Source organism: Callorhinus ursinus, unplaced genomic scaffold (genome assembly GCF_003265705.2).
Source record: "Callorhinus ursinus isolate GAN/ISIS: 27379988/994484 unplaced genomic scaffold, GSC_fseal_2.0 scaffold138, whole genome shotgun sequence".
Classification (NCBI taxonomy): Eukaryota; Metazoa; Chordata; class Mammalia; order Carnivora; family Otariidae; genus Callorhinus; species Callorhinus ursinus.
In genome coordinates, this window is record NW_027397200.1 from 220,754 (window position 1) to 234,845 (window position 14,092).

The 14,092-nt window shown below is 42.9% G+C and overlaps 1 protein-coding gene across 1 annotated transcript; it reads right to left on the reverse strand.

Annotated features, from left to right (window-relative positions):
* Positions 1–4,500: 4,500 nt before the first annotated feature.
* On the reverse strand, positions 4,501–6,245 carry LELP1 (late cornified envelope like proline rich 1). Its single transcript, XM_025860075.1, has 2 exons — positions 6,118–6,245; positions 4,501–4,940 (listed from the first exon to the last, which is right to left on the reverse strand). The coding sequence occupies exon 2, from the start codon at positions 4,920–4,922 to the stop codon at positions 4,629–4,631; it is 294 nt and encodes a 97-aa protein (XP_025715860.1). The 5' UTR covers positions 4,923–4,940; positions 6,118–6,245; the 3' UTR covers positions 4,501–4,628.
* Between the last annotated feature and the right edge of the window lie 7,847 nt (positions 6,246–14,092).

Below are 14,092 nucleotides of genomic sequence, written 5' to 3' on the forward strand. Positions count from 1 at the left end.
CAGATGGACAGAATATGGTGGGATAAGTGTTACAGGAGAAAAGCATGGATGCTTTGAGATCATAGAAAGGGGCATCTGACCAGCCTGCAGGGGGCAGTGGGGGAAGCTTTCCGGAGCAGGTGACCCCTGAGTTGGGTTCAGAGGGAGATGAAGACTGGCCCAAGTGAACCATTCAGAGGAGGACTCAATGGAAAGAGGAAGAATGATAGAGGACAGACAAGTGTAAATTCACACAGGCCAGAAACCTCTGCCATGCCAGGAAGTGCCAGCATTTACCTGTTGCTGGGATGCATAGTTCTAGAAGGAGAGAGAAGTGGCCAGGTAAAGCCAGACAAGGAGGTGGGGGCCAGCTCTGGAAGACTTTTGCGTGACTGGTCAAGTCATTCAAGCTGTTGTTTAGGCAAAAAGGAATATTTTAAGGGTTTTAAGCAAGGGACTGACATGTTTAGATTTGGATTTTAGCCAGCCAGCCTTGGCTGCTTTACACTGGAGGGAGGACTAGAAGGTGAACTTGGGACCTCAAAAGCCAGTTAGGAGGTTCTGGGTGGTGTAGGTGAGAAACTATTGAGGTGTTTCTGGTGGGAAAAGCACAAATCCTCAGTCTGAACATCTTTTCCTTTGAGCCTGGGAGAAAGGAAAGAGCTCTGTAGCTAAGGCATCACAGGTTTTATGCACCTGGTGCAGCTGAAAATACCCTGCTATGCATTTTACGATCAATTTGTATCTTAGCATCTTTATATGTTTGGCAATTGACTTACTGTATTTACCCACCTGTTTCTTTGCTGAGCATCAACAGCTGTGGCACGGAAGCAGTTATGACTTGTCATTGTCAATAAAGCCTCCCAGAATGTGCCTGTGCTCGTGTCCCTGGCTGGAATATTTGGTCATGTGGAAGCAAGACAGGGAAATAGGACAGGTTTGGTAACTGGCTCCTTGCTGCCATCTCCCCAGCTGCCATTTGCATGTGGAGGACACATGAAAGTGAGCTCTATGGTGCCTTCCAGCTTCAGAGCTTCAAAGCAAGACATCCCTGTGATTGTGTGCCAGCCCTTTCATAGAGCACTGACCCAGCTCACAGCACCGCCCCCAGCTGGCCTGGTCTGAGAGGACTTACAAGTCCTTTTGCAAGGCCAGCTGTACACTGCCTGCTTCTCAAGAAACCATGATTTGAGGGGTTCTGTGGTAGATTCTCTTCTTAAAGCTTTTCCATGAAAGGAGAGGTTTAGTCCTGCCCTATCACAGTATCTGTGAGCCATCAAGATGAGCACTGCACAGCTTCCCGTGGTGCTGTTCTTCAGGTGTTGTTTATTTATTTATACAACCCTCTACCATTTGGGGTAGGGCCCTGGTGACTGCCGCTGGGGCTGGAAGTAATTAGGCATTCTGCAGGGAGGTAGCACACTCATCACGTTCTAGCCATCTTCCCTGGCATTGCCTTTGATCCAGGTTTTGCTGGGAAAGTAGCCATTAAGAGATGTGTATCTTTGGTTTCATTTACATGTGAGAAAAGAGAACTAAATTGGCAAATGGATGTTTTCATGTTCTCAGAGATCGCCTCCACCCAGTCTGTGCCCAGAGTCCTCAGAGCCACCCAGGAGAGCACCAGCCCCTGACCCACACTGTCACAGAGCCACTGGAGGCCTGGGACTGAGACCCTACCCTTCAAAGGAAGGCACCCAAGGTGTGCACTCAGGTGTAAGAAGATGTTCTTCCTTCTTTTCCTTTTATTTATTTATTTAGTTAGTTCATTAAGCAAATGAAAGGACTTTGGTGGGTTTCTGAAGTATTCATGATTATATAATTTTTTTCTATTACATGAGAAATAAAAGATTATTTATGAACATCTAAAGACTAGTGAGAATAAAAATACTCCACAGGTTACCCATAACTCCATCGTCCTAAAATACCTAGAATGTTGACAAATTTCCTTTTATCATCATCATCATCATTATTCATAGAAGTTTTTGGTTAAACATAATTGCTTTTATGCTATACATCCAACTGGGGCCTTGCTTTTTTCCCCTTTAATTCATTTTAGTAATTGCACAATGTTTCATCAAGTAATACACTTGGATAAGTGTATTTATCAAAATTTCTGTTAGATATTTAAATTATTTCTAAGTCACACTGTGATAATCAGCTTTACACAGCTTTTCTTTTTTCCATTTTGGAATTATTATTCTTTGCACAGATTCTGAGACGTGGGACAATTGGGTCCAAGGATTGAATCATTTTATGCTTCTGATACATTTTCCATATTCCTCAAATTCTTTCCTAAAAGGATTTTTGTCTCTCATTAACAGTGGCACACTCTAGCACTGGGATTCTCAGATTTATTATTTAAAAGTGATCATTAAATAGATGGAAGAGGCTGTCACAGTATAGTGCTATTTCCTCTCTCTCTTTCCTTCTCCATCTTTTCTCCCTCCCTCGTGATTTCTACTGAGGCTCAAGAGTTGTCCATCTTTTATCAACAGTTGACCACAGGGCCCTAATGCCTTAAACTAGGCTTCCAGAAGTTCCCAGCATCCAGGAGGCACCTCTCTGCAGGGCTTCTGAGATGCTAAGGCCTCTTCATATCAGAGAAGTTGGTATTCTTCACATCTGGAAAATGAGGGGTTGCATGCCTAAAAGCCTTGTCTAGTTCTCATGTCCTAAAAGTCTGCTTCTGCAATCACCTAATTATATAACTTGGTCTGGGGGTCCCATGTGTCTTGGGCATATTTTGGACTATCTGTTCTTACTGCATCTTTGTGGTCCTATACCAGCTTCTAGACTCAGAAGGATGGAAAGCTGTTTGTGTGCCATGATTCCATAAGGAGCCACCCCAGAATTGGCTTCTCTCATTTCCTCTTACTGTGACAGCAGAGAACCCTAAGCCTAGTTCCACTTGAATGTTGTGGGTTGTAAAGACAAACTAGTTTGGTCTGTGTGGCAAAGCTCTCTTATCCACTTGGCCACAGGGGTAAGTTCATGTACTCCTGGGCATTCAGGTTTCTTTCCCAGAAGTAATCGGAGCATCTCAAGTTCAACTCATCAACAAACTGGGTCTGCACCTGGCCAAGGACCTCACCACATGGAGGGGGTCCTCGGAGGGGAGGAGACCCACCCTGAAGATGAGTAGAGACTGGTGGAAGATGAGGGAGATTGAAATGGTGACCACGCTCCCAGGCCCTGACACTCCATTTCCTACAGTTCTAATTCTATGCTCCCTTCCCATTCTAATACCCTTCCCAGCAAAATGAACTGATACAGTCCCTTTTGTGAGGTAAGCAAGGTTGATGTGGACTTTCCCTAGCCACTTGTAAATAATCCCCACTTAACAGAGCAGCTGTGAATACTTTTCCCATTCATTCCTAATTGAGATGCTTTGTTTTGTCCTATCTTTTGTGTGAAGTTTTCCTTTTGAAATTTTGTAGATTCACAGGAGGTTGCCCTAATAGAGATCCCATGCACACTTCACTGGAATTCTCTCCGTGGTGACATGCTACATAATTATGGTTCAGTATCCAAACCAGCCAGCTGACATTAGTGTAGTGCACAACTTCAATTTTGTTTTTTATTATTTATTTTTTAAAGATTTATTTCTTAGAGAGAGTGAGCATGAGTAGGGGAGGGGCAGAGGGAGAGGGAGAGAATCTCAAGCAGACTCCCCATTGAGTGCAGAGCCCGATGATGTTGGGCTCAATCTCATGACGCTGAGATCATGAAGCTGAAACCAAGAGTAAGAGGCTCAACTGACTGAGCCACCCAGGTACTGCTGTTTTTTATTTTTTAAAAGAGTGCCTAGCTGTGCTTATAGGTATAAGTTAGAACCTAAATATTGTACCTGATGAGGAAGAAAGGCACAGGGCAATTATGTTCAGGTGTGACATGTGAAACCTGGGCAAGTGCCATGTGTTCCCCTCCTTGAGTGCTGGCTATGTCCCAGTAAATCAGGCACTGGACACATGTTACCTCCTAAGCCTCATGACAACCCTGTAAGCCCACTGCTAGCATCAGGATTCCTTTTACAGAGAGCAGGAACCCAAAGCTTAGAGCAGAGCTAGAGTTTAAGCCCACACAGCCTGTCTTCAGAGCGTTCTGCCCAAGCATTATGCAGTGTGATTAACAGCGGAGGGGAGAATTTTTCCTAAGCCTTTCTGGACTGGACCTTTCCTCAACATCCTACTCTTCTTTCCCCCTTTTGCCCTCTTCCTCTGTCATGGCCACTTGGGCTCCTGAGGTGAACCACTGTTAACAGCTATATTTATGGCTCTCTCAGTCTGCATTCCCTGGATGCACCCCTCAGGAGATGCCACACCCCTGTATGCAGCAGGTGGGGCCAGAAGGGAGGCTGTCTTCAAAAATTATTGATTGTAGAGTCTCAGGGTTCTGGCCTCACTCTCTAGGATTGCTTCTTGGTGGTTTAGTGCTGGGAAACAACAACAACAACAACAACAACAACAACAACAAAAAAAAAAACCCAAACTGCCAAAACAAAAACAGGAGAAGAGAGCCTTGCACAGCAGAGGAACAGGTTTACTTGTCAGTTCATGGCTTCAGCTTTCATCACAAGATGGTGAACATGGTAGAGTTGTTGGAGGTAGTGGGTTGAATGGTACCCGTGTGCCTCACTCTGGGGGTGGTCAGGGAGGTGGGCATTTAGGAGGACAGGGCTTGGAACACGGCTTGGAGGGACAGGGAGCTGGGCATGGAGGAGGGCACGGTGGGGGGCATGGTGGGGGGCACAGTGATGGACACGGTGGACACTTTGGTGGTGCTGGGCACTTTTCCCGTGGGCACTTTTCAGAGCACCGTTGCAGCAGCTTCTTTAAACAGCTGGGCTGGCATTTGGCTTCACACTTTTGTTCACACCTGGGATCACAGTTCTTGGGCTCATTCTTGGGTTCACTAGATTTATTTTTATCATCGCTCGACATTCTTTGATTTTCTGGGCCCTGTAAAGAAACATGCAACAGGTCATATGTGAGAGACCACACTGCAAGGTGGGAGAGGACCAGCAAGGTTTCCCACTCACACCTCCTGCCCATCCTTGCTTTTATGAAAAACTTTCCTGGGATGGTTTGGGCTCTAGACCAAATTCTCATTTAAGGGCTGTCCTCTTGTCCTTGGAGTGGATTGGTGACAACGTTTCTTGGTCTCTTCACCCTTACCCTGCTTTTTGTTCACTTACACTTGTCTTAATTCCATATCCCCCAGCAGGAATTTTCAACCTAGGGTCCTGGAATTGCCCGCCCCCCCATGATAAAACCATATTTAATCATATGTTATCAATATAATTGGTATCTTTTGCAACTCCATGTCTTTTAATTAATTCATTTAAGTACATTGTTCTGAAGTCATGAATTTGGTCAGACTGCTAAAGGCATCCATGCCACAAGGGTTTTAACAATTCCTGCAGGGTTACCTCCCTAACCCTCTGGAGATGGAATGAGAGGGTATATTAGTGGGTTTAGGGACTCAGGACACTTCTTTCATTCCTCTGTCCTCCCTATGCCCTCAGAGCCTTGAGAATTGCTTTCTTCACTTGAAAACTGGGAATGGGAAGCTAACTGAATCTCTACCATGGCTGGACTCCCATAGGTTACTCTGTGACTCCTCCCCATGATTAGGGTAAGGGAAGAACTCAGGAGAGGAGGAGATGAACTGGGAAATTCTAATTCCTCTGAAAATATGAATTTGAGATCCACAAAATATGACTTTAAGGAAGAATTTTTTTCCTCCTAAGTTTTGCCCTGAGTTAGGTCTTCTGTGGATGATTTGACTTCTAGATATGAACAGGGCTTCTCAGTCTGTGACAATACTTGCAAGTTGTATCTAACTGGCACTCCTTTAATTTCCTTTAACAATATAAAAGTAAAAGTTTATCTAATTTAGCTTTAAAAGCAATATGGGTCCCTGGAGAAATAAATCATTAAGTTAAACTCCAAAATTGTTAAGAATCTCTCTTTCAAATGAGGCATAGCCCAGTTCTTGTTACTGAAAATGAAAGGAAGCTTTCATTCAAAAATAGCCATCATCTCAACCCTGTTCAATGCCTGGGGTGCTTTAAGTCACTCTTAGGAAAGGAGAGGAAAAAGACGGGGCATTTGCAGTTGTCCAATTGCAACTCACCCCTTTGTGTTGGTAGTGAACTTGATAAGTAGTCGAATGAGATGGATGGTATTGCTGTGTGTGAGAAGGTGGATTTTCCCTCTGGTTCCTCTGCCTAGCTCTGAGGAAGCCAAGGGTGGGGGGTGGGGAAGGGGAGCCCCACTTGTGACCTCATCACTGCATCATTAGGTAGCAATTGTTGTGTGACTCCAGAGCTCCCAGCTCAACTCAAGCCCTTGAGAATATACTGTGCTTAATCACCCCCCTTTGCTGTCCTGTTCCCTCTCAGGGTCACTCAAAATTCATGCTGGTGAAATCAGACCATGGTGAAGGTTACTGAACTCTAAGGATAGGGAGGTTCATTGTTGCTAGGAGCAGAAAAGCTCTGTTTACACATGGTCTCTCTTTCCCCCCAAATTTTAACTCCTTTGAACTTGCCCCTTCTCCACCTTTCTAGGAGAGCTTCCCAGATTGCTCACAGCCATTTTGATTCTCTTCTCCCTATTTTTCTAATATCAGATTCTAAAACCTCTTTTTACCACTCCACACAACCTAGCCAAAGTCCGGGGATTATTTTAGCTCCTTTTCTGTGTTTCTGCTTATAACTCATTAATTGTTGTACTTTGCAATTATTTATTCAATCAGGGAGTGGCACCCCTTGATATCCAAGGTAAACCCTCCTTACTGTAAAGAACTTGAGTCTGATGCCCCTGACCAGTTCTGACATACTGGGTTAACCCTAGATCCTGTTTTAGAGTAGAAAGGATTTGCCTCTGAGAAAGTTCCTTCCTTGCCTTTTCAAAGGCCTGGCCAATGGGTCTCTGTGGTTGGAGCAGGGGTGTGTCTGGGGTGGTAGGAGGATGTTGGTGTGGGAAAGACAAATGGGGTGGAATACATAGTGCCTTGAACTCAGGAAGTTCATCTTGGCAGTCACTGACTACCAGCCACAAGTGACTTTTGGTTAAAACGGTGAAATGATCACATCTAAGGTATTGACAGAAATTTCTGACAGCAAAGGGTGGGATGGACTGGGGGATGGGGCAAAAGCTGCACTAGCCTGTTTCAAAGAGATTATAAACATCTCCAAGTCTGAAGGAAGGCAGTGGTAGTGGTAGTGAAAGGGTGCTGATAAGAGAAATATCACCAGAGAAGCATGTTTATGGGATTCAGTTAATGGGAAACTTAGAAGAAAATTATGAAAGATGACTCCCAGGTATTATTTTTAATGGGTGCTGAGGAAACAGAACAGATTTATGTTAGAAGAAGATGAGTTTAAGTCTGAGCACGTTGAATGTGGTCGCAGTGGAACATCTTGAATGGTTATTGGAAATGTGGCTCCAACTCTGTGCCACTGAGCAGACTGAGACCTTGAATTTGATTCAGTACAACAGGTGTTTGCTGAGTGGATAAGGATGAGAGAGGATTGGAGGAGAGAGAGAAAAGGTACTGGGGAGGATGGGGAACCTCAGTATAGGGTTTATTTGGTATTTACAAAGGAGAAAGAATGTCATACACAATTGAAACCCAAACGAACCCAAATAAAAGGGGAGAGTGGGCCAGAATTTAACTCCCTGCCACCAGGATAACTGGTATTAGACCCATTGTATTGGTAGAGCTTACCCCTCAATACTCATTTTCTTTGCTCTATACTTTTCATTGTTATGAACTCTGGCTCTTCAAAGCTGTTGAGAAGCAATTTCTGTACTCATCTCAAGAGACTCAGCTCCACCTACTGTTCAGCTCTGGACCAAAGCTAGCCATCTGGCTATGGAGAAGGCAGTTATTTGTGATGGTGATGTCAAAAGATGTGGTGATTTGGGGGCACCTGGGTGCTGCAGTCAGTTAAGCGTCTGACTCTTGGCTTTGACTCAGGTTGTGATTTCGGCATCAGGAGATCAAGCCCTGCACTGGGCTCTGTGCTCAGCTGTAGCCTGCTTATGACTCTCTGCCCCTCCCTGCCATGTGTGTGCTCTCGCTCTCTCTCAAATAAATAAATCTTAAAAAAAAAAAAAAGGAAAAGTAGATGTGGTGATTTCTACTGGCCTTTGTCTTCTGTCCTCTTCCTCTCTCTCCTTTCTTCCTTCTCCTATTTCTTGCTCAAGAAATTCCCACTGAATGAAAGTATACCATCCATTGGACGTTCACCAGGACATTTGTCCATCATCTTTTCAGTCTTTAAAACCCTCCTTTAAAGGCCAAGACTCCTGGCAGTGTTATGTTAATCTCCTGGCTATCACCCTCACCTTTGGCTCAGTGTTTGGTCAACAGCATGGCTGGCAGCAAGGCATACCGAGGTGAACACAGAACAGCTTCTAGAGCTGCTGGGTCTCAGAGGGAAAGAGGTTGGAAGGGGAGAAGAATGGGTGTCAAAGCCCCTAGATTAAGAGTGAGGACACTGGAGTCAGATCCCTAGGTTCAAATCCCACCTTCATTTTTTACTTACCAATGTCCCCTGGTAATTGACTTTCTAAGTCTCAGTTCCCTCATCCATAAAATGTGGTAATAATAGCACTGATTATAAGACAATATGTAACTTATATTGAGTGCTTACAATATGCCAGGCACATTTCCAACTGCAAAGCCTACACCCTACACTCTCACAGTACCCACAGTTTGCTGGGAAGATTGAATGAGATTCTATGAATGAAGTACAAACTTCTAGGACATTTTGTCCTCAGCATGATTTATCTGACCCTCCCAGGCTGTTAGTAAATGTTTGCTGTACATGTGAGTTACTATGTTTGTCAGTGCTTTCCTGACCCTTTCAATCCCTTGGCTTGCTGGATCTCCCCCTGCTCCCCTCACCAGATCTTGGCCCTGAAATCCCACTTCTCCATATCATTTTTTTTTTCTGCCTTCCAGCCAAAGTTCCTGATGGAGTTCACAGGAATATTAGATAAGCAGACCATTCAGTGGTTTATCTGTGTGAGCCTGCAGGGTCTGTATGCCTACATATTATATCAGACCAGGGAATTCTATGTGTCAGCAGTTTAACTTCACTTGGACCACCCTCTCTGTTTTTTAGGTGAAGTCTTCTTTTTCTATCTTTTTTTTTTTATCTCTCTGTGTAATTCCTATTGAATAAATAGTCCTCACAGAATAAAGTCAGAAACCAAATCTACTACTCCCATTGGTGCCTCTTAAGACCCTCTCTGTGGGGCTGGTTCTTCCCTTCCTCCTGGGATGGAATCTCTAGCATATGCTAGACTTGTAGGATCATGGTTAGACAATAAGTTCTCTAGTCACTTCTATTTATTCTAAACAATCTTATTTCAGTAATTAGAAGGTATATTTCCCTGAATGTTGGATTTCCTTCTCTTTTCTTCTGGGACCAGAAAGGAAAAATCTTCTCTATTTGCTTTTTCGAGTTTCTACTCCTCTTCCTTCATCTGCCCAACTGCCCCTGGTTTCAGGAAAGGGACTAGAGAGGGAAGAGGCAGAAGGGACAGGAAAATTCTTACCTGAATGATATTTTTCTGGTGTCCTGATACCTAGGAGTTTTCTGGGCTTGGCAAGTGGTTAAAGCTGACCTTTTCTCTTGTGGGGAATTTAAATGTGTTCTTCAGGGGACCCTGTCGCCCCTCATTGAGATGTTAAGCACGGTGCTGATTGTGTATAGCTCCTATAGCACCTAGGCATTTGGCAGCTCCCCTCCAGCTTCTCTCTGCTGCAATTACCTCCCCTCCAGGCAGCCCTATTGGATAGGATTTCACATGGCACAGAGAGCCAGCTCTCCCTCTCTTGTGGGCCATATGTGGCCCATGGGAAACAGTCATAATCCTCCTCTTTCTTTGTTCAATTACTCTTAGGGATGTTTTCCTGATGTTTATGGATTTTTTGCTCATTCACTGTGTATTAGGCAAGGGAAGTCTATGGCATCTTCATGGACATGGTTCTGTATTGATCCGGTTTGACCTTACTGCTGTATTTGACACTCTTATATTCTCTTTTTCACCCCTCTCACCTTGGGTTCCTCTAATACCTGGATGGTGGCCCATTTCTCTGGCCTCATCTACCCTCCTTGATGACCTCTTCCTCCTCTGCTCAGTCCTTTCAATTTCACCTGGCTTCATTCACCTGACACATTGCTGCTGACGTCCTTCTCTACCACTGTTTCTACCACCTCTATGCCAAAGAAATCCAAAGCCCACACTCTTCCCTTTTCTCCAGGCTTAAATATTAACATTCATTGGATATATTTTGGTACCTCAAACTGATTTCACAAAATTAGAATTCGTCACCTTCCACATCTTTTCTTACACACTGTCTTGTTCATTCCAGCTCTGCGAGGCATGTTCCCATATGCTGAGACCTCCAGACCAGAAATCTAAGATCACCCGGCCTCCTATCTCCCACTCAGCCCTACACCAAACGAGCTAGCAGCACCTGTCAGTTCTATCTCCCAAACCACAGCCTTGTGCCCCAGGCTGGTATTGGGATCCACGGTATGCACCTCTCTCCAGCCAGCCCCCCATCAGCTTCATGGTAACTGCTGTGGTTTCATTGAACTTGTCATTGTCACAGGTCTCCCAAAGTGCCCCAACTCTAATTCATCCTCCACAGCCCCTTATAGCTAATTTTAGAATATAAGCCCCAATTTTACCAACAAATTGAAGACAAGGCCCAACAATCTCAAAAGTTGGGTCTACAAAATTTTGCCTGTTTTCTTTTTTTAAATTTTATTTTATTATGTAATGTTAGTCACCATACAATACATCATTAGTTTTTGTTGTAGTAATCCACAATTCATTGTTTTCGTATAACACCCAGTGCTCCATGTAGTACATGCCCTCTTTAATACCCATCACCGGGCTAACCCATCCCCCCACCCACCTCCCCTCTAAAACCCTCAGTTTGTTTCTCAGAGTCCATAGACTCTCATGGTTCATCTCTCCCTCCAATTTCCCCCTCTTCATTTTTCCTTTCCTTGTCCAAATGTCCTCCATGCTATTCCTTGTTCCACAAATAAGTGAAACCGTATGATAATTGACTTTCTCTGCTTGACTTATTTCACTTAGCATAATCTCCTCCAGTCCCATTCATGTTGATGTAAAAGTTGGGTATTCATCATTTCTGATGGCTGAGTAATATTCCATTGTATATTTGGACCACATCTTCTTTATCCATTCACCTGTTGAAGGGCATCTTGGCTCTTTCCACTATTTGGGTATTGTGCACATTGCTGCTATGAACACTGGGGTGCATATGACCCTTCTTTTCACTACATCTGTGTCTTTGGGGTAAATACCCAAGAGTGCAATTGCTGGGTCATAGGATAGCTCTATTTTTAATTTTTGGGGAACCTCCACACTGTTTTCCAAAGTGGCTGTACCAACTTGCATTCCCACCAACAATGTAAGAGGGTTCCCCTTCCTCCACAACCTCTCCAACATTTGTTGTTTCTTGCCTTGTCAATTTTTGCCATTCTAACGGGTGTGTAAGGTGGTATTTCAATGTGGTTTTGATTTGAATTTCCCTGATAGCCAATGATGATGAACATTTTTTCATGTGTCTGTTAGCCATTTGTATGTCTTCTTTGGAGAAATGTCTGTTCATGTCTTCTACCTATTTTTCGACTTGATTATTTGTTTTTTGGGTGTTGAATTTGAGAAGTTCTTTATAGATCTTGGAAATCAGATTCGTCTGCAGGGTCATTTGCAAATATCTTCTCCCATTCTGTGGGTTGCCTCTTTGTTTTGTTGACTATTTCCTTTGCTGTGCAGAAGATTTGTATCTTGATGAAGTCCCAAAAGTTCATTTTTGCTTTTGTTTCACTAGCCTTGGGAGATGTATCTTGAAAGAAGTTGTGGCTGATGTCAAAGAGGTTACTGCCTATGTTCTCCTCTAGGATTTTGATGGATTCCTGTCTCACATTGAGGTCTTTCATCCATTTTGAGTTTATCTTTGTGTATGGTGTTAGAGACTGGTCGAGTTTCATTCTTCTGCATGTGGTTGTCCTATTTTTCAAGCACCATTTATTGAAGAGACTGTCTTTTTTCCACTGCATATGTTTTCCTGCTTTGTAAGATTATTTGACCATAGAGTTGAGGGTCCATATCTGGGTTCTCTATTCTGTTCCATTGGTCTATATGTCTGTTTGTGTGCCAGTACCATGCTGTCTTGATGATCACTGCTTTGTAATATAGCTTGAAATCGGGCAATGGGTTGCCCCCAGCTTTGTTTTTCTTTTTCAACATTTCCTTGGTGATTTGGGGTCTTTCCTGATTCCATACAAATTTTAGGATTGTTTGTTCCAGCACTTTGAAAAATGTCACTGGAATTTTGATCGGGATGGCATTGAAGGTATAGATTGCTCTGGGTAGCATAGACATTTTAACAATGTTTATTCTTCCGATCCATGAGCATGGAATGTTTTTCCATCTTTTTGTGTCTTCTTCAATTTCTTTCATGAGTGTTCTGTAGTTCCTAGAGTATAGATCCTTTACCTCTTTGATTAGGTTTATTCCAAGGTATCTTATGGTTTTTGGTGCTATAGTAAAAGGAATCGTTTCTCCAATTTCTCTTTCTACAGTTGCATTGCTAGTGTATAAGAAAGCAACTGATTTCTGTGCATTGATTTTGTATCCTGCCACATTATTGAATTGCTGTATGAGTTCTAATAATTTTGGGTTTTCCACATAAAGTATCACTTCATCTGTGAAAATAGAGAGTTTGACTTTTTCTTTGCCAATCTGAATACCTTTTATTTCTTTTTGTTGTCTGATTGCTCTTGCTAGGACTTCTAGTACTATGTTGAACAATAGTGGCAAAAGTGGGCATCCTTGACATGTTCCTGATCTTAAGGGAAATGCTCCCAACTTTTCCCCATTGAGGATGACATTTGCTGTGGGTTCTTCATAGATGGATTTTATGAACTTGAGGGTTGTTCCCTCTATCCCTATACTCTGAAGAGTTTTAATCAGGAAAGGATGCTGTATTTTGTCAAATGCTTTCTCTGCATCAATTGAGAGGACCATATGGTTCTTCTCTCTCCTCTTTTTAATGTGTTCTATCACATGGATTGATTTGCAAATGTTGAACCACCCTTGCACCCCAGGGATAAATCCCATTTGGTCATGGTGGATGATCCTTTTAATGTATTGTTGGATCCTATTAGCTAGGATTTTGTTGAGGATTTTGGAATCCATATTCATCAGGGATATCGGTCTCAAATTCTCCTTTTTGATGGGGTTTCTGCTTGGTTTGGGGATTAAGGTAATGTTGATCTCATAGAATGAGTCTGGAAGCTTTCCTTCTATGTCCATTTTTTAAAACAGCTCCAGGAGAATAGGTATTATTTCTTCTTTGAATGTTAGGTAGAATTCCCCAGGGAATCCATCAGGCCCTGGACTCTTGTTTTTTGGGGGGGTTTTGATCACTGCTTCAATCTTGTTACTGGTTATTGGCCTATTCAGGTTGTCAATTTCTTCCTGTTTCAGTCTTGGCAGCTTATAGGTTTCCAGGAAGACATCCATTTCATCCAGACTGCTCATTTTATTGGCATATAGTTGTTGATAATAATTTCTAATAATTGTTTCTATCTTCTTGGTGTTAGTCATGATCTCTTCCGTTTCATTCAGAATTTTATTAATTTGGGTCCTTTCTCTTTTCTTTTGGATAAGTCTGGCCCATGGTTTATCCATCTTATTAATTCTTTCAAAGAAGCAGCTTCTAGTTTTGTTGATCTGATCTACTGTGTTTCTGTTTTCTAATTCATTGATGTCTGCTCTAATCTTAGTTATTTCTCTCCTAATGTGTGGCTTAGGCATCGTTTGTTGCTTTTTCTCTAGTTCTTTAAGGTGTAGAGTTAGTTGATGAATTTGCAATTTTTCTATTTTTTTGAGTGAGGCTTGGATGGCTATGTATTTTTCTCTTAGGGCCGACTATGCACTATCCCATAAGTTTTGGACCAATGTGTTTTCGTTCTCATTGGTTTCCATGAATTGTTTAAGTTCTTTGATTTCCTGGTTGATCCAAGCATTCTTGAGCAGAGTAG

Excerpts from the sequence above, each read along its gene's own strand:
- LELP1 (XM_025860075.1), bottom strand. The coding sequence starts at position 4,922 with ATGTCGAGCGATGATAAAAATAAATCTAGTGAACCCAAGAATGAGCCC.